Here is a 24,468-nt window from a genome sequence, read left to right on the forward strand (position 1 = left end):
TTAACTGGTGACTCTAAATTGAGCGTAGGTGTGAATGTGAGTGTGAATGGTTGTCTGTGTCTATGTGTCAGCCCTGTGATGACCTGGCGACTTGTCCAGGGTGTACCCCGCCTTTCGCCCGTAGTCAGCTGGGATAGGCTCCAGCTTGCCTGCGACCCTGTAGGACAGGATAAAGCGGCTAGAGATAATGAGATGAGATATTTTATCGCAATTGTTGTGTCTCCAACTAGTCGCAGGCTGTCGCAGCCCAGTGAAATACACTTGCACTTCTTGTCTCACGGAAACTGACTTGAGAAGGGTTCGCAACGGCTTTGCAACACCAGCGACGCATTTGTGGCTATTTTAAGAGAAATTTTGCCGCACAAATTTTTAAAAAAAATAATTCTGAGAGAAAGAGAGAGAGAGAGAGAGAGAGAGAGAGATGGTATAAATGACAGACATATTCAATTCACTGTGATTGGATTTTTATTTCCCTTTTCCAGTCCAGTCTCTGATCATTTTTTTTTTTTTGAATGGCTCTTTTAGGACTATAATTATTTTTAACAAATGCAAAAATGAACCCACACACCATTTAAACGTGATATTATTGAATAAAATCTCACCAGTTAACCTAACCTGCATGTCTTTGGACTGTGGGGGAAACCGGAGCACCCGGAGGAAACCCACGCAGACATGGCGAGAACATGCAAACTCCACACAGAAAGGCCCTCGTCGGCCGCTGGGCTTGAACCCAGGACCTTCTTGCTGTGAGGCGATTATTTTTATGGACTTGTTGTAATGTGCACAGCAGACTAGACTTCTGCTACAACTTGGAGCTGTGTCACATTCAGAAGTTCGCCGATGACATAGCCATAGTGGGGTGTATCAGGGACGACAGAGAGGAGGAGTATAGGAGCCTGGTAAGGGACTTTGCCATTTGGTGCAACAGGAACCATCTGCAGCTCAACACCTTGAAGACCAAGGAGCTGGTCATTGACATTGGGAGGTCCAGACCAAGGTCACGACCAGTTCTGATCGAGGGAGTCGAGGTGGAGGCTGTGGATTCCTACAAGTACCTCAGGCTGTGGCTGGACAGCAAGCTGGACTGGACTTGCAACACCAACCACCTGTACAGGAAGGGACAGAGCAGGCTGTACTTCCTGAGGAGGCTGCGGTCCTTTAACATCTGCAGGAAACTCCTGTGGATGTTCTATCAGTCCGTGGTCGCCAGTATCCTGTTTTACACCGTGGTGTGCTGGGGGGGCAGCACATCCAAGAAGGACACATCCAGGCTGGACAAACTGATCAGGCGGGCCGGCTCTGTGGTCGGCATGAAGCTGGACTCTATGGTGATGGTGGCAGAGAAGAGGACGATGGACAAACTACTGAACATCATGGACGATGCCAGCCACCCTCTGCACACCGTCATCAGCAACCAGAGGAGCCTGTTCAGTGACAGAATGCTCCTTCCCAAGTGCAGGACGAACAGACTCAAAAACTCCTTTGTCCCTCACGCCATCAGACTGTACAACTCCTCTCTGGGGAGAGGAGGGGGAACAGTAGGACAGAGGACGGGAAGGAGCAGTAGCCTAGCCTAACAAAAAGTAATACTGGACAATGTGCAATATATATGTGCAATATAATGTGCAATACCTCTCCTGCTGGCTTTTCATATCTTTATATATATATTTGTATATATATTTGTATATGTAAATAATTTATCTAGAAGTTTTCTCTATTTTCTATTCTCTGTTTATCCTGTCATGATGCTACTGGAAATTTAATTTCCCTGAGGGAACCCTCCCAAAGGGATCAATAACATTCTATCTAATCTAATCTATCAGGCTGCTATAGTGGTTAGCACAGTCGCCTCACAGCAAGAAGGTTCTGGGTTCGAACCCAGTGGCCGGCGAGGGTCTTTCTGTGTGGAGTTTGCATGTTCTCCCCGTGTCCGCGTGGGTTTCCTCCGGGTGCTCCGGTTTCCCCCACAGTCCAAAGACATGCAGGTTAGGTTAACTGGTGACTCTAAATTGACCGTAGGTGTGAATGTGAGTGTGAATGGTTGTTTGTCCAAAGATGCAGTTAGGTTAACGTGGTGCGGCCTTGGGCTGAAGTGCCCTTGAGCAAGGTTCCTAACCCCTGACTGCTCCCCGGGTGCTCTAGTGTGGCTGCCCACTGCTCCGGGTGTGTGTGCGCGCGTGTTCACTGCTTCAGATGGGTTAAATGCTTGAAGTGTGCATGTGACAAATAAAGGTTTCTTCTTAATCTAATTTATATCTGAACTTGTCTATTATTAACAAAAACAAGTAGCCTCTAAATATAAACAAATACCGCCTGACTAAAACTCTTTCTCCATAAAGAAGGCCTCATTGTCATCAAAAAGGACTTTTAGATTATGTTTCCGTCAACCCAAGTTTGATAATAGAGAGATTTGTTCCTTTTGGTCATATTTTAATTATCCAACATTATTGATTTGTCTGGAGAGAAATTATATGAATAACACAGCCTCCATGCCAACAAAGCTTGTTGATAAAATTTGGAAAGTTTTAACTAATTCTGTTACTAGTTTGGAGAAAAGGCACCCCGTGACGTCATATCCGTGCGTCGAATGACGTTGAAAAAGTGCGCGGCTCTAATACACTACTGTATCCAGGAAAGATTGGAAGTAAGAAACATTTCTTTCTGATTTGATTTGTAGTATGGTGATATTTATTTTTTTTGCAGCGCAATGCTGTAACCACGAGGATAAAATACATTAGCAGCTAAAAATGAAAGATTTAATGTAGTATTTTGTTGTTGTTTTTAATCGTAGCATAATCATTTAGCAGTGATTAGCGAGCGAACAACCGAAAGCACTTCTGACAGCTCAGGATTTGTGTTGATTAAAACTAATTCTCTGCAGTCTGACTGGAACATGGCGCTGTTTCCCAACTCCCTCACAGAAGAGGAGGAAACACTGCAGAAGAAATACGCCAAACTAAAGAAAAAGGTAGAAATGCACTCAGATGTTGCAGCATGTTTTGTGTTCAAGGACTGTTTGTGCAACACTGATGAAGAATCGCATATTAACAGCTGAATAACTTCTTTATTTAGGGACTGTACCGGGTCACAGGGTTGTGCTTTTTACAGGAGGAGATTAGATCCAAGTCAAATCCTCATTCTCATCTCATTATCTGTAGCCGCTTTATCCTGTTCTACAGGGTGGCAGGCAAGCTGGAGCCTATCCCAGCTGACTATGGGCGAAAGGCGGGGTACACCCTGGACAAGTCGCCAGGTCATCACAGGGCTGACACATAGACACAGACAACCATTCACACTCACATTCACACCTACGGTCAATTTAGAGTCACCAGTTAACCTAACCTGCATGTCTTTGGACTGTGGGGGAAACCGGAGCACCCGGAGGAAACCCACGCGGACACGGGGAGAACATGCAAACTCCGCACAGAAAGGCCCTTCGCCGGCCATGGGGCTCGAACCCGGACCTTCTTGCTGTGAGGCGACAGCGCCAACCACTACACCACCGTGCCGCCACATTCAAAAATAATTATCGAATAACTAATTATTTGGGTAAAATAATGCTCATTTATTTATTATAACATCTTAAATCTGTATACTTCACAAGTGTGCACTTAAGAAAGGTGCTTATAATTATTTTCTGATTTTTCAAAGGAACTTCTAATCCAAGACTATTTTTGCACATTTTCACTAGGACTATAATCATGCATATATGGATTATTTTTATTATTCTTTAAATAGTGCAGTTGCTCGGCGAACAGGTTGAGACCGTCCTGTAAATCATCTTGCACATACAGTGTGTGTTTTGTGAATAAATGGTTTCTACCATTTAAGTGTTAACGTAATTTTGACTAACCCTATATATATACATCCATCCGTTATCTGTAGCCGCTTATCCTGTCCTACAGGGTCGCGGGCAAGCTGGAGCCTATCCCAGCTGACTACGGGCGAAAGGCGGGGTACACCCTGGACAAGTCGCCAGGTCATCACAGGGCTGACACATAGACACAGACAACCATTCACACTCACATTCACACCTACGCTCAATTTAGAGTCACCAGTTAACCTAACCTGCATGTCTTTGGACTGTGGGGGAAACCGGAGCACACAGAGGAAACCCACGTGGACACGGGGAGAACATGCAAACTCCACACAGAAAGGCCCTCGCCGGCCGCGAACCCAGGACCTTCTTGCTGTGAGGCGACAGCGCTAACTACTACACCACTGTGCTGCCCCCTACACACATTATATATATGTGTGTATTTTATTTATTTTTATCATATAGACATGAGTGTTTTACTGGGAAATACGCCACTCATTTTTCATCCGAGCTCCATCCAGGACATGGAGAACCAAAACCGTGACGTAAATCTCTATATGTCAGTCGTGAAGATATCACTGAATTGTTTTCATAAATTTGAGCACATTTTGTTTGTGAATGTGTCAATATAATAAAAAGAAAGTCACCCATTGGCTTGAAGATATGAAACTTATCTTCACGTGTTAAAAAACTCGCATTTTTCAGACAAAATACATTACGGATCTGAGTGACATCTTTCCTGATATTTCACTCCGATGACGTCACTCCTAGTGTTTTCCCACGGACAAGACGTGCGTTGTCAAAATGATGAACCGATTCAAAATTAAAATTCTTTTGATTAACTTGGTTTTTTTTTGTGTGTAGGTGTGGATGTGTCCATATAATATAAAGAATATTACACGGTGGTGCGAAGATATGACGTTTATCTTCTCGTGTTGAAAAATGTTAGGTACTTATTAACTTCACTTACTCATGAATATATACATTAACAACTCGAAGATAAACTAAATATCTTCATGCAGTCATGTAATAACCTCTCTATTCACGTACCAAATATAAATTCAGCACTGTACAAAACTCTTAGACATCCTATTTTTTAGTACAAACTTTGTTATAGATTTTTATTTTATGACTTCTATATTATCGAGTCGGTACAAAAACATATTTTAGAGTCCAAACGTTCATTTTCCAACACATAATTAAATGTTACAAGGGAAAAAAAAAATATGTTCGTAAAGAAAGCAGCGTATTCCATAAGAGAGCACTTTTCAGATTAAAAAAGAAAACATAATGAAGGCTGCTGGGTTTTGGTGCAAAATGAAGAAGCGAGTGTGACAGTCAAAGTGTCCAGAAGAACTGTGGCTGGTTCTGGAAGATGCTCAGTAAAACCTACAGATCATTTCCGCATAAAACTGCACTCACTGGACCTCAGACTACTATTTATTATTATTTTTTTTTAAAGCAAAGGGTCGTCTCACACCAAATACTGACTTTGTTTCATTCATTCCTGTTTTAAATATAGAAACGTTTCATATTTTCTGAAGGCATCTTTGCTCTACAGCATTTCTTTGTATGTGCCTAAATGCAAAAAAGAAAACCACCTTAGGCACCATTTTGTCTTGTTTACTTTGTTTTCTCTCATGGCAGAAAAAAGCCCTGCTGGCGCTGAAGAAGCAGAGCTCCAGCAATCAGACGAGTCAGGCTGGACTCAAACGCAGTGAGTCACCTTTTCATTCCTGGCCTGTAAAATGACTCGGAGCATGAATCAGAATCAGTACAGGAGTCCTAGCCGGCGTGAGCAAATCGTAGTTTATGATTGATTTATGAAGTTATATCACACCTCATTTCCTTGCCCTGATTTAAAGGTCCCATGGCATGTTTTTTTCATTAATTGTGCGGTGGTCTCTGGTATGAATGAATGCCCTGTGAGCCGGTTTTGGTGAAAAAAATGCTGTGGTTCTCCTGTTTCAGGCTGTTCTAGTTTGGTGGCGGGAGAACGACAGGATTTCAGCTCTTACTCATTAATATTCATGACATGTAAACGTGTTACCTCTGATTGGCTAACAGCACTGTGACGCTCCCTCCAGTGGGTCAGAACAAGCGGATGTGGGTGTCTTAGGCCGAATCCCATTTCACCCCTTGGACCAACCCCTTGGCCCTTCCCCTCCATTTTGCGCGTTCACGTGAAGGGGTAGGGGTATCCCAATCCCAGTTAACGCGGAGGGGTAGGGGAAGGGGTAGGGCTTCTGTACCCCTCCAAACGGAGATTTTCCTGGAGCTGACTCCGAACGAAGGGGTTTGAGTGATTTCCCACAATGCCATGCGGATTTCAGCGAGATTTCATGCGGATTTCAGAAAGATGGCGGTTCCCGCGGCGAAAGATTGTCATAAATGTATTTTCTCCATTATTTACGTGTTTTAAGTTGTTATCCAGAGGAAACACGCCGCTTGATTCGCTTTCGAGCTGAGAATGAGCAGCGATTTCTGAAATCCAAGCTGCTGCTAAAAAGCTTTGGGAGTGAGTATTGTTTTCGGTTGCTTGACTGCGTACGTTTTGTTCTGTTATTCTCGCTTTTATTGTTTACATGAGTGTTCTGACACCTCATTCTGTCGGATGTGGTGCACGAAGCGCCAAAGATATCCCATTCAGTGGTGTTAGTTAACAAATCACACCCTGCCAGCAGAGATCTCTGGCTCTGACTGTAGCGGCTGGTCGCAGCCAATGACGCATTTGGTCGCGTTTTGCTAACGTAAACGCTGACGGAGGTACGCGATGACGTATGCGATCGTTGAAGGGCTATCCCAATACGTAAGGGTTGAATTTCAAGCCCTATCCCTTGTAGCTCAGTTTCAAGGGGAAGGGGTAGGGGTAGAAATTAGAATTGGGATTGGGCCTTACTATGGCGAGAGAGAAGGAACAAACCGCGAAGGGAAAAATACCGCGCGCTGACGTCATTAAGGCGCGACGCGAGGAAATAAAATAAATTCAACAAATGTTTGGGTTTTTACTGAACAAACAAACAAATAAAATGAACGAGTGACTTAAAAAAAAGAATGTGGGTGTGTTTGTAAAAACTGTTTTGATTGGCTATTATAACAGAGCATGCTGCATGCTTTTTGGTTTTGTAGCGCAGATTACCTGGCTAACTGCAGGAAGCGGTTAGCTGCACAGCTAATGTAGCCATTGCAAGGCTAACGCGGCACCGATTTTAAAACACGGCAAAACGACTTAACAGTTATACACTTACTTGTTCGGTGTTTGTGGCTGATGCGGCAGGGATGCTTGGTACGGACCCAGGCTTCAGTGACAGTTGATGTGCAAAACCTGCCCTGTACTGTCCCAAGTTGTGGAAACATTTATCAGGAAAATGCTTCCGACAAACATACACCGTCTTAGGTAGACTCGACGGCGTATTATTGGAGTAAATAAAATTAAGCCACTGCGTCTTCAGGGGCTCTCCCGTCGGCAGTAAAAACAGACTCCTTTCTGTGTTGTCACATCCATGTACAGCGCAATTTCCATGTTTGGTGGCAACTTTTGAGCTGGGTGGGCAATCCATACAGTGGGTGGGAATCCAGAGGGGGGGCGTGGGGATCGTCTCCCTTGCTGACGTAGTAAAGGGAAGAGTTTATCAACGCGCCGTTTTGACGCGCCATTCTCAAATGTTGGGCATAGTTTGGTTTACACATTATGAAATTTCTAGCCACTGGGGTGACTTAAGAAGGTCAGAGGAACTCATTTTAACGTTAAAAAACCTCAAAGTGAAAATGTCATGCCATGGGACCTTTAAAGAAAGGAGTTTAAGGTTTGTTTGTACTTGGTTTCTCTTAAGCCTTGTCCGATCAGCCTGTGGTGGACACGGCGACGGCCACTGAGCAGGCCAAGATGCTCATCAAATCCGGCGCCATAAGTGCCATCAAATCCGAGAACAAAAACTCGGGGTTCAAGCGATCGCGAACGCTTGAGGGTAAATTAAAGGTAAGAAGCCAAACCAACTTCCTGTTGAAGAATAATCACTTTCCTGCTTTTGTCTCGTCAGTTTAATCCTTTTTTTTTTTTTTAACCTTAGGATCCTGAGAAAGGTCCAGTTCCAGCATTCTTGCCGTTTCAGAGAAGCGTCTCGACAGATGAGGAGATTTCTGAGGTGAAGTTGATGCCATTTAATAACGCAGCTCAGCTTATCTTCATCACGAGTAGGTCATTTTAGTAAAACATCAGAACTTTTTCCTTTTACAGTCGGCTAAAAGAAACCACAGAAAGGCTCTGTATGAGAGGTAAGCGGAAACGACACTCTGTATTGAAGATCTTTGGACACTGACGCGAAAATAAATTTATCTTCACTTCTTGCTGCAGCTTTGTCGGCCCGGCCGAGCGCTCACGTGACGACGACGAAGGTGGAGGAGCATCGAACCGGGATTTCGAGCGCGACCGGGACCGGGACAGAGAGCTGGAACGAGATCGCGATCGAGACAGGGACAGAGACCGAGATCGCGGGCGAGACAGAGAGCGAGAGCGAGAACGGAACAGAGACAGGAGCAGAGACAGAGACCGAGAGCGGGACAGGGAGAGAGACCGTGAACGAGAGCGAGAGCGAGACGGACCCTTCAGACGTAAATCCAATAATAATCATAATAATCAGTACCAGAACAGATTTAATTTAATGATTGCATTAATAATTTAAGAGTAGACTTTTGCCTACTTGAATGATTAACAAGCCTGTAATAATAATCGTTCTGATTTGAATTGATGGAGTTGTTTCCTTCTGACTTTGTGTCTATTAAGGTTTAATTTATTCTAATTTTTTGTGCCCGCGCAGGTACAGACTCGTACCCGGAGCGCCGAGGGATGCGCAAAGGGAACACGGTGTATGTTTACGGTGCAGGCATGGTGGAAGAGAGCCTGCGTGCAGCTTTCTCTCAACATGGCACCATCATCGACCTGTCCATGGACTCGCCACGCAAGTATGACTCGGATTGACCCTGTTAATCTCTGAGACCCTGACGGAGAAGTGTTTATTAATCAGTAATAACATTTTACTAACACAGTGGAGCCTGGCACTGCAGATTTCTTCTTATATCTAGGGGCCATGTGCTGAAGGTGTCGAGACTCACTACTTGAACTGTAATTGTTTTCCTCTTCTTCTTCTTCAAGGGGGTCTATGGCAGCCCGTAGGCTTTGTACACTTCTGAATTTCAGCACTGTGTTTGATATCAGTCTCAGTGAGCTGCACAGTAATTTTGGTGTGTGCTACTCAACACTGTAGCGCCACCAACAGAGCAGATTTGGACATGCGATTACTACAGGAACTCTCCAACACAGTGACTAAAGTGACTAAACACGTTTCCGGTTGAGAGTACGTCATGCGCATTCTGGCTGCCGCTTCTCACCGGAGCTTCTTTATTTTATTTTATTTCTTTTTCTATTTTTTTTTCCCTGTGTGTTTGTGTAGTTTGATGTTTGTTTGAGTGTTTTCTCCGCCGGTTGTGGTGTAGCTCCGGACCTAGTTTGGGCGTCGGTTCCCTCCAGGCCTTGGTTCGCTGTGGGTGATGCCTGCGCTCCCAGCTGTGGACTGCAGTGAGCTTGTTGCTTATTTTACATCGTGGTTGTCCAGCGCTCTGCGCTTTAACGCTTGGCGTGATGTTGCTTGGTGGTGTCGCGGTGGCTGTGCAGGCGGTTTGGGACACACCAGCGCTCTGCGTGGCGGAGCTTCTCTGCTCGCTTTGTGGATCCACGGCGTGGTGTTGAGCGATGTTGCTGACGGCGTCACGGCGGCGGTGCTGGAGATGTGGGACTTGTTTTCGTGCGCCTTTTGGTGGGACTGTGGCTGCTACACCACGGGAATTACATCCTGACCCCTACTTGGTGGACTTTTTACTTTTTATTTATTTATTATCTATTTATTTATTTTCCTTTGTTTATAATTGTAAAGCGTCCTTGGGTTTTTTGAAAGGCGCTATATAAATTTAACTTATTATTATTAAAGCCAGTATCTTGCTAGGCTGCAACAGCCTGCGACTAGTTGGAGACACAATAATTGCGATCAAATCTGCGAATTAGCGACAATTTTCACTTGGAATCACGCTGAATTGATATTCGCATATTTTACCGCAATTGTTGTGTCTCCAACTAGTCGCAGGCTGTCGCAGCCCAGTGAGATGCACTCGCACTTCCTGTCTCACGGAAACTGACTTGAGAAGGGTTCGCGACGCATTTGTGGCTATTTTGAGAGAAATTTTGTTGCACGAATTTTTTGAACATGTTCGATATTTCAGCGACGAAGGAGCGACACTTTGCGAATCGTGCGAGGAAATTGAGAAGCCCCGCGAACGTTTCAAGACACTTTTGAAACTCTCTCGCGAATCACATTCGCAATTTGTCGCAAGCTGTCGCAGCCCAGTGAGATACCGGCTTCAGAAGTGCATCTCTACTTTCCTCTTGGGATTCCTTCAGTTATATGGACTGCAGTGGATTGTACTTTTGATTTGTAATTATTATTATTATTATTTTTTTAAATATACAGGAAATTTTCATCCATTCTGTGCCATTGAATTTGACTGCAAAGTCCTTAAACATGAAATGAAGCCATTTTCTTAGCAAAGCTTTAACTTTTTATTCCAAACTTGAGTGCACACACACACACCGGCCACTTTAATAGGAACTTGTTCTTGATTCTAAGATTCCTGTTCTTGGCTGCAGGACTGGAACCCAATGTGTTGTTCTGCTGTTGGATGCTGAGATGCTTTTCTGCTCACCACGGTTGTAAAGAGTTGCTATATCCTTCCTGGCCAAAAAAAGCTCGAACCAATCTGCCCATTTTCCTCTGAGCTCTCTAATCAACAAGGCGTTTATTTCCACCCATAGAACTGTCGCTAATGCAATGTTTTGTTTTTCGCACCATTCTGTCTGTCGTGTGTGAAAACCCCAGGAGATCAGCAGTTTCCGAAATCCTCAAACCAACACCCATGCGACAGCGAAAGAAAGTCACACTTTTACCCCTTTTCCACCAAATCAGTTCCAGGGCTGGTTCGGGGCCAGTGCTTACACTACCATTCAAAAGTTTGGGGTCACCCAGACAATTTTGTTTTTTCCATGAAAAGTCACACTTTTATTTCCCACCATAAGTTGTAAAATGAATAGAAAATATAGTCAAGACATTTTTCTGGCCATTTTGAGCATTTAATCGACCCCACAAATGTGATGCTCCAGAAACTCAATCTGCTCAAAGGAAGGTCAGTTTTATAGCTTCTCTAAAGAGCTCAACTGTTTTCAGCTGTGCTAACATGATTGTACAAGGGTTTTCTAATCATCCATTAGCCTTCTGAGGCAATGAGCAAACACATTGTACCATTAGAACACTGGAGTGAGAGTTGCTGGAAATGGGCCTCTATACACCTATGGAGATATTGCACCAAAAACCAGACATTTGCAGCTAGAATAGTCATTTACCACATTAGCAATGTATAGAGTGGATTTCTGATTAGTTTAAAGTGATCTTCATTGAAAAGAACAGTGCTTTTCTTTCAAAAATAAGGACATTTCAAAGTGACCCCAAACTTTTGAACGGTAATGTAGTTTGGAACCAGGTTTTCTGTTTCCACTGACAAAGAACTGGCTCTGGGCCAGAAAAACCGGTTCCAGGGTAGCACCAGCTCTTTGCTGGGCTAGAGGAAAGAACTGCTTACGTCAGCGGGGGGGCGGAGTTGTTAAGACCAACAACAATAGCAAGACCGCGAGAGGGCGCCATTTTTAAATAAGCGACGAGATATCATGGATGCAGTAAAGCAGCAGTCATCCGTTATTATTGTTGTTGCTTCGATGTTCGCGCCAAGGTTTATGCAAACGCAGTGACGTAACTGACGTATACAGTGACGTAATGACGTGGCTCCCCTTAGCACCCCGAGCTATGGAAAAGCAAACTGGTTCTCAGTTGGCTCACAAGTTGAACGAGTTGTGAACCAGCACCAGCACTGGCTCCAAAGCAGCCCTGGTGGAAAAGGGGTGTTTGAGATCATAATTTTTCCCATTCTGGTGTTTGAATGACGTGAACATTAACTGAAGCTCTTGAGTTGTATCTGTATGATTTGATAGCTGCATAAACCTGCAGGTGGATGGGTTTTCCTAATAAAGTGGCCAGTGAGTGTATGTTAACGAGCAAGTGTCAAGTTCATTTTAGGATAGGGTGACCAGACATCCCGGTTTTACCGGGACAGTCCCGGTTTGGGGTTGTGTGTCCCGAGTCCCAACAAAAGTCTGTCGGGACACGGATATGTCCCGGTTTTCGCCACTCGCGACGTTTGCGACTGAGCAGCGTGGGAATCATTAGCGGAGAAATGTCTGACTGCATTTACTATTTTGATGAATTGACAGGAATCGCAAACTTTCCTGGTTACTGCCCCCTGGCCCTGTGGCATGGGGGTTTATTTAGCCACATTATTCCAGACAACAGAACGGGTTGCCATGCAACAATAAAATAAACATTAACTGGCGCGAATGTTCTTTGTCTAGCAGCAGTAATGCCGCAGCAATTATGCCGAAAAGAAAATGTACCTTTTCCAAAGATTTACAGGGCACCTACCCCTTCCTCCGAGAGGTGCAGAACAATGCGCACGAAGCCTACTGCACACACTAAGTGCTTTGTTCTTGTACTGAGTTGGGTAGCCTATGCTGCAAATGCTGTGCGCTCCTGTGTGGGCTTTCCTCGGGCTGTCGCCCCTCTCCTCCTTTACTGCTGTTTTGTTTGAGTGTATATTTACGGAAGCCGAGAGAGGCCCTTCATATAATCTTTTTTTATTCACCTTGTTATCCCGAGATAACGACATAATTAATTCAGGCTCTCGAGAAAACAACACAACTAATTCGAGATCTCGAGAAAACAAAACAATTATTTCATGATCTCAGCTGGATCACTGTATCTCCGTCGGTAGAGACGAAGCCGGGCCAGTCTTCTGCAGAGGTGCCATGGACTAATTTTGAAATGATCCCTTATTAAAAGACTTAATGCAATCTCTCCCTGTGTCAACCCCTGATCAAAATATTGCCTTATTAGGTGATCGATTACTCCAGACATTCTAATGACCAAAGTTGCATCTATACAGAATGAGAAATAGCCCCAAAGTCAGCATATCACAAGTCTCTTGGCGCACCTGAATGAACCATTTCTCAGCTGTTTACTCGAGATCTCGGAATAACGGTTTTGTTTTCTCGAGATCTCGAATTAGTTGTGTTGTTTTCTCGAGGTCCTCGTTATCTCGGGATAACAAGGTGAATAAAAAAAAAAGGATTATATGAAGGGTCTCTCTCGGCTTCCGTAGTGTATATTCTCAAATCACTTGTCTCTTTTTTTGTTTCTGTTTAACATACCATTCTGACAGTTTGGCCGTATTGCTGTGTTGAACAGCTTGTTGCAGCTTCCATTAAAGTGTTCACTTTTGTCCACATCTTCTTGCTTTATTCATTCAGTTGTGGGGAATGGTTAGTAAGGTTGATTCTGACCTAGGCTATGTTGAGGTCACATATCTACTTTTTAAGTTCATGCTATAGTGCATACAATTTTAGAGATCTAGCCTACATGTGCATATGCATTCTTCTTGGTGTTCTCACAAACAGGGGAAATAAATCAGTGTAAATGTGGCCTATGGACATAGCCTGGCCTATTCTCAGCCATTACAACATCTGCTGTCTGACCATAATTTAACTGATCTGTATACCACTATGCTACTAGATAACAAAATGCCTGTTTGTTTTATTTCATGTGAGATGTTGATAAATGTGAGCTTCAACAAAATGATAAGCGCACCTCTCTGAGTGTCACGTTTACATAAAAAAAAGGTGTGCGTGCACGAGCATGGTCGCGCGCAAAAGTGTCCCGGTTTCAGACTAGGGAAATCTGGTCACCCTATTTTAGGAGGGTGTTCTGAAGGGAAAAAAAATAGAGAGAGAGAGAGAATGTTAGTGTGTGTCTGACCTCAGTGTGAATGGATGGATTCCTTACGTTTCCTTCTTTGTTCCTCATCCAAGCTGCGCGTTTGTCACTTTTGAGAAGATGGAGTCGGCAGATCAGGCTGTAGTCGAGGTCGGTGTCAAATCTCAGCTCTTCCACATCCTTTTATTAGCGTTCTTTACAAAATGCTAATGTGTCCGTCTGATTTTTAGCTGAATAACACCACAGTGGGTGACGTCACGATCAAAGTCAGCATCGCCAGGAAGCAGCCCATGCTGGATGCAGCGACGGGGAAATCAGTCTGGGGTTCTCTGGGTGAGTGACACCAACGTGTTGTCATGCAAGACAGGTTTTCAGACTAAGTCACGTTTTGTGTGACAAATTAAAAGTAGACGGCCTTTCGATTTCGTGAAATTTGGTCGTTGTGATGTATGTTTTTCTGTAATATTTCACAAAATTTCAGGCCATTCTGTGGTTATTTAATTTGAGGGGATTAAAGCAAATAATGTGCATGAAATCGCTCAGTCAAGCAGACGGAGGAAATCCGTGTTTACCTTTGATCATCATTCTGTCGCTAAACGAACAGCTGATCACACCGAGGTGCTCGCTGACCGCCGATATATATTAGTTTGGTCCTGCGTTTCCTTTCCTTCGTATATAACATAACGTATTTTCTTCTCGCTTTCTTTCCGTTACTGTAGTCAGTCTTTCACGTTTCATTCACACACTCACATCCTGCATTTTTCTCTCCGGTTTCAAATTTGTATCCCACAATGCCTTGTGCAAACGGGTTAAGCCCACCATGTCATGCATGATGTAGTACGCGTCATGGTGAAGCAGGAAAAAATAGCGGAGAATTTAGGGCCATGTAGCCGTAAAATTCATTGTTCTGTTTAAAAAAAAAAACTAATAAAATTGGAAGTCTGTGATTCGAATTCAGTAGCTTTCGGTCCACTAAACAAAAATAATTGAGTGTCTGGGGAAAATTCTTTTTATGATCTACACTTAAAATCTGAAAGGCAGTACAGCTTTAAAGGAAAAATCAACCCACCAACCATTCAGTGATCCTTCATGCTCTGGATAGGGTGGAGTCATGAGAGAAAAAAAAACTTTGTACTGATTTGCAGTGATGCTTTTAATCAATGCTACAACCCCGATTCCAAAAAAAGTTGATACAAAGTACAAATTGTAAATCAAAACGGAATGCAATAATTTACAAATCTCAAAAACTGATATTGTATTCACAATAGAACGCAGACAACATATCAAATGTCGAAAGTGAGACATTTTGAAATTTCATGACAGCAACACATCTCAAAAAAGTTGGGACAGGGGCAATAAGAGGCTGGAAAAGTTAAAGATACAAAAAAGGAACAGCTGGAGGACCAAATTGCAACTCATTAGGTCAATTGGCAATAGGTCATTAACATGACTGGGTATAAAAAGAGCATCTTGGAGTGGCAGCGGCTCTCAGAAGTAAAGATGGGAAGAGGATCACCAATCCCCCTAATTCTGCGCCGACAAATAGTGGAGCAATATCAGAAAGGAGTTCGACAGTGTAAAATTGCGAAGAGTTTGAACACATCATCATCTACAGTGCATAATATCATCAAAAGATTCAGAGAATCTGGAAGAATCTCTGTGCGTAAGGGTCAAGGCCGGAAAACCATACTGGGTGCCCGTGATCTTCGGGCCCTTAGACGGCACTGCATCACATACAGGCATGCTTCTGTATTGGAAATCACAAAATGGGCTCAGGAATATTTCCAGAGAACATTATCTGTGAACACAATTCACCGTGCCATCCGCCGTTGCCAGCTAAAACTCTATAGTTCAAAGAAGAAGCCGTATCTAAACATGATCCAGAAGCGCAGACGTCTTCTCTGGGCCAAGGCTCATTTAAAATGGACTGTGGCAAAGTGCAAAACTGTTCTGTGGTCAGACGAATCAAAATTTGAAGTTCTTTATGGAAATCAGGGACGCCGTGTCATTCGGACTAAAGAGGAGAAGGACAACCCAAGTTATCAGCGCTCAGTTCAGAAGCCTGCATCTCTGATGGTATGGGGTTGCATTAGTGCGTGTGGCATGGGCAGCTTACACATCTGGAAAGACACCATCAATGCTGAAAGGTATATCCAGGTTCTAGAGCAACATATGCTCCCATCCAGACGACATCTCTTTCAGGGAAGACCTTGCGTTTTCCAACATGACAATGCCAAACCACATACTGCATCAATTACAGCATCATGGCTGCGTAGAAGAAGGGTCCGGGTACTGAACTGGCCAGCCTGCAGTCCAGATCTTTCACCCATAGAAAACATTTGGCGCATCATAAAACGGAAGATACGACAAAAAAGACCTAAGGCAGTTGAGCAACTAGAATCCTACATTAGACAAGAATGGGTTAACATTCCTATCCCTAAACTTGAGCAACTTGTCTCCTCAGTCCCCAGACGTTTACAGACTGTTGTAAAGAGAAATGGGGATGTCTCACAGTGGGAAACATGGCCTTGTCCCAACTTTTTTGAGATGTGGTGTTGTCATGAAATTTAAAGTCACCTAATTTTTCTCTTTAAATGATACATTTTCTCAGTTTAAACATTTGATATGTCATCTATGTTCTATTCTGAATAAAATATGGAATTTTGAAACTTCTATGTCATTGCATTTCATTTTTATTTACAGTTTGTACTTCGTCCCAACTTTTTTGGAATCAGGGTTGTAGTTTAAAAAAAAAAAAAAATTTGATTGATTGGTTGGCATTTCTGACGATTCTTTTCTTTTGCAGCTGTCCATAACAGCGCCAAGGGTTCATACAGGGACAAGCGGAATCAAGTCGTCTACAGTGAAGATTTCCTCTGAGCATCGCAATATTTTTTTTATGCAGCACTGCTACTGGCTTTCTGCATAGCCCTATGTTTTATTCATGTGAATTAAAGTTGTAAAATTGCTTTATTAAAATGCTTAAGTGTGTAGAGGATATTTGTAGTTCGTACAGCTATCAGCTTTACTGTGCTTTAATATTACAGTGCTCATTACTTTGCAGCTTTGTAAATAGGGATCTCTCTCTCTCTGAGAATGTTATTAATATATTTGTAGGAATCTGATGTACGACAAGGATTCAGTAATCAACAGAGCATGCTGTTACAGGAAAATAAGTGTTGCCAGGCAAAACAAACCTCGCCCGCCAGCACTTATTTTATACCTATGTTGATAATGGTAATATTTCTCAAATCATCAGCCGTCAGATTATCCACGACCTCGAGTTTGACCTTCCAAGGTCACTCAAAGATCATGGTGCCAAATGAAAGCCCATATGGCACTTCATAAAAGTTGATAATGGTAAACATCTGGCTATCATGAACCATTTTAAAGTCATAGCCCTCTGAAAATGTGTGACCTTGAGTTTGACCTTTCAAGGTCAAAGATCATGCTGCCAAATGAAAGGCCATATGGGAGTTCCTATAGGCTCATAATGGTAAACATCAACAACCGTTTTTGAGTTATAATGGAAAATGTTTTGACCGAGAAGTTAACTTTTCCAGTGACCTTGACCCAATTACCCCCAAAATTTAAACAATTTTTAAATTTAAATGGTCTACGGACCATTGCTCACCTACCCTGAAAATTTTGAAGTCAATTGGTGCAACTGTCTAGATGCTATATTGTTAAACAGACACACAAACAAACCACGCTGATTACAATACTTCGCCTCACTTACTCCATCACGGGCGAGGTCATCAGTGACAGGGTAGATCACGTTTATCACAGGAAGTTACCATTTTTATTAAGTCAAGAACACTATATACTTTCTAAATTTTATGTATTTCTAGATGAGCAGCACGGTGGTGTAGTGGTTAGCGCTGTCGCCTCACAGCAAGAAGGTCCGGGTTCGAGGCCCGTGGCCGGCGAGGGCCTTTCTGTGCGGAGTTTGCATGTTCTCCCCGTGTCCGCGTGGGTTTCCTCCGGGTGCTCCGGTTTCCCCCACAGTCCAAAGACATACAGATTAGGTTAACCCATTGACGCCTGAAACGCCTGCAAAAAAACGTCTGCAAATGCCTAAGCCAGTTTTTACAAAAGGTCCCCATCTGCCTGAGGGTTTTCTGAAATAAAAATAATTAATTGAAAACGCCTATGAAAAATTCAATATCTCAGCCTCTGAAGCACATAAAGACATGAAATAAGTTGGATTTAAAAGATAAAATTCTCTGCTTTTATTGGATCATGCTCATTCAGCATTAACACTAACACATTTGTTAACACATAGATGAGTCTTGAAAATAATGACAATCAACAATGCTGCGTTATGCAACAACCGGCGCTAGGGGCAATGTTGCGTGACGCAGGATCCGGCGTCAATGGGTTAACTGGTGACTCTAAATTGACCGTAGGTGTGAATGGTTGTCTGTGTCTATGGCTACGTTTACATTACGTCGAATCAGCGGATCATCAGATTAATGTTCTTAAAACGATTCGCGTTTACACTAAAACCGTTAGCCGTGCACACAGCAACACCAATACACGGATACGCTCGGCTCCGCAGGCATCCTGCGCTCCAAATCACTCCGACCTGAACAGCGAGTGCCCTCTGGAGGGTGCGCACTCCGGCCCTGCGCAGCTCACACAGCGCGCAAGTGTAGTGAACAAGATGTGATTCGGGACTGAGCCGCTGTGTGTGTGATCCCAGCGCATATCACTCACTACTTGCAAGTGGAAGGATGGCAAGCCTAAAGACCATCATAACTACACAATGGGCAGTATTTGCATCAGTATTTGCAGCATTTTCATACTTTTATACTCTTTAATGAAAGGTGATACAAGGCGGAAGTCCGCGCCGTTTTTCAGCAGTCGCGTCACATGACCAACGCCAGCGAATCAGGAAGGTGGATGTCACAGTGACGTTGTCCAATGAGACGCCAGCTAGAGCTCAGCACAGCGTATCCGCGTATTCTCAATGTTTACACAGCACCGGACCAGACACGATCTAGATTGAATACGTGGACCCTGGCGGATTCCCGTTTCCCGGCTTTTCCAGGTGGTTTAATGTAAACGGACAGTGCATCCGCGAAGAAAACGAGACAGATACGGTCTAATGTAAACGTAGCCTATGTGTCAGCCCTGTGATGACCTGGCGACTTGTCCAGGGTGTACCCCGCCTTTCGCCCGTAGTCAGCTGGGATAGGCTCCAGCTTGCCTGTAGAACAGGATAAAGCGGCTAGAGATGAGATGAGATGTATTTCTAGTTAGAGTTGATGTTATGGAACATCTGCAAAATAAGGCTAGTGAGCAGAACAACTTATTAACTTAAGACCAAAAAAAAAAAAAAGTAGTTTGTCATTTTACTAAGAAACTGTTGAGTCTCTCAGTCATGAAGACTTTAACCTGGCGGAAAACCTACAGTTTGTTTTGAATTTTACCTCAGACTGACACTGGAAACATCTACCAAAAACACAATGAACATCTCAGACAAAACTTCATATCCACGAGTCCACGTTCCCCCCTTTTAAACCAGTGCCTGAAGATCATCCTCCATACAAGTTCATGCGTAATTAATAATCTAAACCTGCGAAACCTACTGCTTGAGCTGCTGATAATGAAAATAAACCAATCAGGTTCACGAACTCAACACCATGGTATAATAAAAGCTAATATTCTTCACAGAGGACTGAACTCAACCCGTTTTCTTAAACGAGCACAACAGAAAACTCATGCAGACACAAGTGTGTGTAAAGGTCATCCTTTATCAAGTCTTATGTTCTGTAGAAAAGAAAAGGGAAGAAATCCATTAAATCTCCCTGTTTTTAATTGATTGTAAATAACAACATATCGTCGCTAAAGACACAACATGAAACAAACGTTACACTTGATCACATTATTACTGGCTTGTTGCTAACTGGTTTATTTGACTAATCACAGGCTATTTACAGAATACACATACAGACAATTACACTGACACTCTTCTTGTTTTAATTCTCAACAATGCAGTCTGTCAGCACAGTGTTCAGATACTAATTTATCGATGAGGCACGGATGTTCTCCAGGTTCAAGAACCAAGCTCTCGTGAACTCAACAGGACGTGGCATCATGAGGCTTCGGCATATCTAATCTGACTTGGGGATCTTTCGGCTCCTCGCATCTCTGTGCGTCTTCCGATTCTTAACAGAACGATTTTATGCTTTCCTCGATGCAGGTGCTCAGCCGAGACAATGTTCGGTCTTTTAGTTTTGCTCTGGAGCTGTGAGGCGAACGTAAATGATAAAAAGGCACCTTTTCTTAATTCTTTAGCGTAATAAATACAACTTTGAACGTAACGTTTTAAATAGAGACAGTTTCAAAAGTTGTGTGAGGCAAGGCTGTGTGAGTAAGCAAAACGGAAGGTGCCAATACTTTAATGTGCGTAAAAGACGTGAGGGAATACCGATTGCAAACCTGTGCAGGCGATACAAGCTAAAATACAAAGGTTCTGTTGGGTATTCAGTGCACTGCATTAGATCACATTACCCTATGTAGTTAGTATTTATATGGCGAAAGGAAGAAATGATAAAATATTAAAAAACAAAAACAAGTCATCGGTTATGGTTTATGCCAGTGGTCCCCAACCCCCGGGCCGCGGATCGGTACCGGTCCGTGGGTCATTTGGTACCGGGCCACACAGAAAGAATAAATAACCTGCACTATTTCCGTTTCATTCATTATCCAAGTCTGAACGATGTTTGATTTTGAAAAATGACCGGATTCTCTCCGTTACATCCGTCTATAACTCACGCTTGACCAGAGCATGTGAGCGGAGTGGAGCGGCGAGAATTTCGGTCCTCGCTCACGGAGGTGGTCGCTCCGCTCGCTCCCCGCTCAATGTCGCACCATGCCGCTTCGCCCGTTACCGCTCAGCGCTCCACCAAGATTGCATCCCGCTCCGCTCCACGCTTGCTCAGAAAATATGTGCACGCATGCGCGTAGCGGACGCGGAGCACTTCCCGTATCTCTGCCCTCTGTCCCCCGCACTTTTTACAGCCATTACAACCACTTAATTTTTAACACGTGGAAACGCGTTTTTCCGAGCCGCCTCTAAACGCATCATGAGCAGGCGGAGTGCAGGTGGCAAACAAACACCGCTGTCGTTCATTCTGAGCCACGTTGGGCATGCTTCAGACTCGTGATGTGAGCGGTAACGGGGCGAAACTGGAGCGGGCCATTGCCTCGCTCCATCCTTCCCATCCTTGAAAAAAAAAAAATCCCGCTCCGCGCTCTTTTCAAAATTCGTCCGCTCCGTTCACATGCTCTGCTCTTGACGCACGTCAAGACGCTTATCTCAGCGACCAAGAATGTTGGAGAGAGGACATTACTCATGTTATGTTGCTGACGCGATGTTACGAGGATGCTGCTAATAAAGTTGCATACGAGTACACAGTGGATTCACGTTTATTACTATATTTAGAAAATACCACAGTTTATCCACCACACCTTAAAGGCTGGTCCGTGAAAATATTGTCCGACATCAAACCGGTCTGTGCCGCAAAAAAGGTTGGGGACCGCTGGTTTATGCGATACTGATCACGAGTCTCATTTATCCGTCTTTTCTTAAAGGCTTTTTTTTTTTTTTATTACATCAGTACATCAATCTTTTTTGTTTAAAAGCTCATATGAATGATTTATTCATAATTTTGTTTGTATCCAGTTTCATAAATGAGGCCTGATGTTTGTGTGGCAGTATAAAGTTAGAAACTTTAAAGGCAGGGCAGGTCATTAAAAAGGAAAAGCGGCACGAGGCAGCTAGATTTTTAAAAGTATCCAACCGAAAAAATCCCACCTCCTCCTTCGAGAACACATGAACGCGCACTGCCCGACTACTGCTGGAGGACGAGTCCATGAGAGACAGTGAGGCCCACTTTACACGGGGACGGTCTGAAACAAAAACGCAAAAGTCCGTTTTCGTTCTCACTTTTTTCCGCGTCTACGCGACCGTTTTCAAGGAGGAAATCTGCGTCTATACGGTGACGCATAAATGTGTGGAATTCAATTGGATGTGCATGCCAGGCGGCTAGGTGGTGCTGTGAAAGACCTCCGCTATGTCTGCACGCATGCGCAACGTCTTCCGTCTTGTCTGATCTGCACATCTGCGCCGCGAAAACTTTGACTACTCTGGCTATGGTAAGTAAAAAAGTAAGAGCATACTATACCCGCCTCTGTTCATTAACGGTATATGTGCAGATTCGGTATAGATGTTCGAAGGACTCCTGGACGTTTATTAAAGCTGCCAGAGCAGCTTGAAGGTCCGTTGGATCGATGTAATCAGACATGCTCTTACTTTTTTACTTACTTTCTTACTTCCCGGGCTGGCATGTACAGTATATGACGTATGTATGACGTAAACGCGTACCCGACGTGAGCAGATCCGAGCAGAGTTTGGCGTATTGGGTAGTTTAGACGGATATGCAACGGGGGCTGTTTTTAACTTATCCACTCTGGAAGACGTTTTCAAATTTTTCCATTTTTCAGCCTCGGAAACGCCGTCCCCGTGTAGACGAAAGGCACTTCCGATAAAATATTTAGTCGTTTTTACCCGACAGCGTCCTCGTGTAAACGGGCCCCGAGTGTTGGAGGAGGAGTGTAGCAAGTCAATGTCATATCCAACGACCTCATGTGTCGTTCACATATTTATTCATTTAAAAAATAAAAAAAAAAACCTAACCTTTTCACAATCAATGCAAATAATGAAGATTGTTATTGCTAGTACTCCGAGCCAATCAATTAGGCTCGCTAGCTTTAGCAATATGTTTTTCCAGCCTCGTGGAAGACTCCGGGCATGTACAATGGATGGCCTACCTGCTTGTCAATCATTTTATTTCGATCAAAGGAAATCATCGTACGGGCTTTTAACAGCTCTGCACCTGCTACAAATGAGGGATTTTTTTCTTTTCTCTCTCTCTTTTTTTTTTTTGGTCCGAGCATTTGATATATCCCTTGCTGTGAAATAGGATTTCATAAAATCTAACAAAACTAAATGACATACCCTGCCTTGAACATTATTTGACTGACTGCCTGATTTGTCAAATTACTGAGTAACGGATTACTTAGTTTTTTTTTCCTGCCCTGCCCCTTCCTTTCTTTTCTTTTTTTAATACTCGTGTACTAAAATACAAAATTAAAATGGCAGTCACTAAAATTACGATAAAATTAAATCAAAATATTTTTGAGCGAGACAGACTTGCAATACGTGTTCCCGAGGTTTCTAAACCCGCAACTTGTTCGCCAAATTATCCTGGTAGCCCCAGCGCATCATGAAAGATGCAAATATCAGCCACAAAACATGTCTTGATTGACTGGCGTAAAATGATAAATTAAAAAAAATTTCACCAACCCACATCTGATGTGATGTGTATTTCATTTCGAGTTCGGATCCAGTTGAGCACATTGTAGGTGGTTAAGATGCGGTCAGATTCTGGGCCTTAATCCTCACCAGAACTGTCCCTCTGTGACTATAATGCTACTTTTAGATTTCATCCTGAAGTGTCCGCCTTAAACTCCTCCTCCGCCTCCTACAGCCGGCTCCTCGGACTCTCTCTGGATCTCCAGGTAGTTCTGCGCGGTGGTCTTGCCGTGCTGCTCTTTCAGGTGGCGCCGCAGTGCGGGTTTGTGTGCGAAGCAGATGCGGCAGAAGGCGCAGACGTGCGGCCGCTGTCCGCTGTGCATGTTCATGTGGTCGGACAGTGTGGACTTCTGCGTGAAGGTCTTGTGGCACAGCGGGCAGCTGTGGAGCTTGGCCGAGCGGTGGACGGCCATGTGGCGGTTCAGGTTGCTCGTCTGGCTGAAGTGTTTGCCGCAGCACGGGCACACGTACAGCAGGTGGGTGGAGCGCGAGTGTGCAGCTAAATCTTCTACTGAAGAGAACGCCAGGCCGCACTGCTCGCAGGCCACCGAGCCCGTCACGCAAGATGTGGAGCCCACGACGGCCACAGAGTCCTCACCACCGTCTTCATTAGTGGGCAACGATACGACTCCGACGTTCTCCTCGGCGTTTGCGCCATCTATGCTAAACTGACCAGGGCCACCATCCGAACCCACCGCATCTCCTTGGCATTCCGACGGCTGGTAATCCACCTGCATCGGAGCCTCTCCGAGAGCCAAGTACTCCTGCCCGATCCCTGCTCCGAAGCTCCCCATGATCTCCTCGGAGGTTGGAAATCGCCAAGCCTGCTGAAAGTTCCCCGAAGGCCTTCGTTCGCGGTAAGTGTAGCGCTTCCTGTGCTTGAAGCCCCGCCCACGACCACCTCGCGGCTCCCCAAATCTCCGCCTCCAGATGCGCACTCCACCCCTCGGGCCGCTGCCCGGTGCTCCACCTTCATCCCTGTTCAGATCGTCCGCGTGCGCGACCTGGCGTATAGCTAACATGTCCCCTGCATCTCCGGCGTCCTCCTGGACTCCTGCGTTCTCGTCTGCGTCGTGGAGCTCGTCCCTGATGCGCACCTCGAACACGCTGAAGTCGTTTCTGCTCTCCTCGTCCTCAACACCTCCGGAGTGCTCCGAGGCTCGAAGCTGCAACATTGGCACATGACTGAAACATCAGTAAAACCTTATTGAAAGTGTGAGCCATTTAGACAAAAAAAAAAAGATTCGTTTAAATGATTCAATCCTGAAATATTTTCTTTTACAACAATTACCTCAATTCTTCTCAACCTGTCCTGAGATCTCTAACGAAGGTGTGAACAGATA

At 44.1% G+C, this 24,468-nt stretch overlaps 2 protein-coding genes across 2 annotated transcripts in view; one reads left to right on the top strand and one right to left on the bottom strand.

Annotated features, from left to right (window-relative positions):
• The first annotated feature begins 2,591 nt into the window (after window positions 1-2,591).
• On the top strand, window positions 2,592-16,738 carry nelfe (negative elongation factor complex member E). The gene is made up of 11 exons (XM_060904659.1): window positions 2,592-2,644; window positions 2,882-2,968; window positions 5,465-5,534; window positions 7,651-7,796; window positions 7,888-7,962; window positions 8,055-8,092; window positions 8,172-8,428; window positions 8,635-8,779; window positions 13,836-13,890; window positions 13,971-14,073; window positions 16,547-16,738. Exons 2-11 carry the CDS (start codon window positions 2,894-2,896, stop codon window positions 16,618-16,620), a joined length of 1,038 nt encoding a protein of 345 aa, XP_060760642.1. The 5' UTR covers window positions 2,592-2,644; window positions 2,882-2,893; the 3' UTR covers window positions 16,621-16,738.
• A 2,741-nt stretch (window positions 16,739-19,479) lies between these two features.
• Window positions 19,480-24,468, bottom strand: part of LOC132870789 (zinc finger and BTB domain-containing protein 26-like) — a 31,672-nt gene continuing 26,683 nt past the window's right edge. The window contains exon 5 of the mRNA XM_060904657.1: window positions 19,480-24,291. Within this exon, the coding sequence (XP_060760640.1) occupies window positions 23,275-24,291 (1,017 nt within the window). The 3' untranslated portion in view covers window positions 19,480-23,274. The remainder of the gene's footprint in view (window positions 24,292-24,468) is intronic.

This window comes from Neoarius graeffei, chromosome 22, assembly GCF_027579695.1.
Source record: "Neoarius graeffei isolate fNeoGra1 chromosome 22, fNeoGra1.pri, whole genome shotgun sequence".
NCBI classification, from domain to species: domain Eukaryota; kingdom Metazoa; phylum Chordata; class Actinopteri; order Siluriformes; family Ariidae; genus Neoarius; species Neoarius graeffei.

Excerpts from the sequence above, each read along its gene's own strand:
- nelfe (XM_060904659.1), top strand. The coding sequence starts at position 2,894 with ATGGCGCTGTTTCCCAACTCCCTCACAGAAGAGGAGGAAACACTGCAG. Across the intron at positions 7,797-7,887 it reads CGCTTGAGGGTAAATTAAAG|GATCCTGAGAAAGGTCCAGT; the intron begins GTAAGAAGCCAA and ends TTTTAACCTTAG. Across the intron at positions 8,093-8,171 it reads AGAAAGGCTCTGTATGAGAG|CTTTGTCGGCCCGGCCGAGC; the intron begins GTAAGCGGAAAC and ends TTCTTGCTGCAG.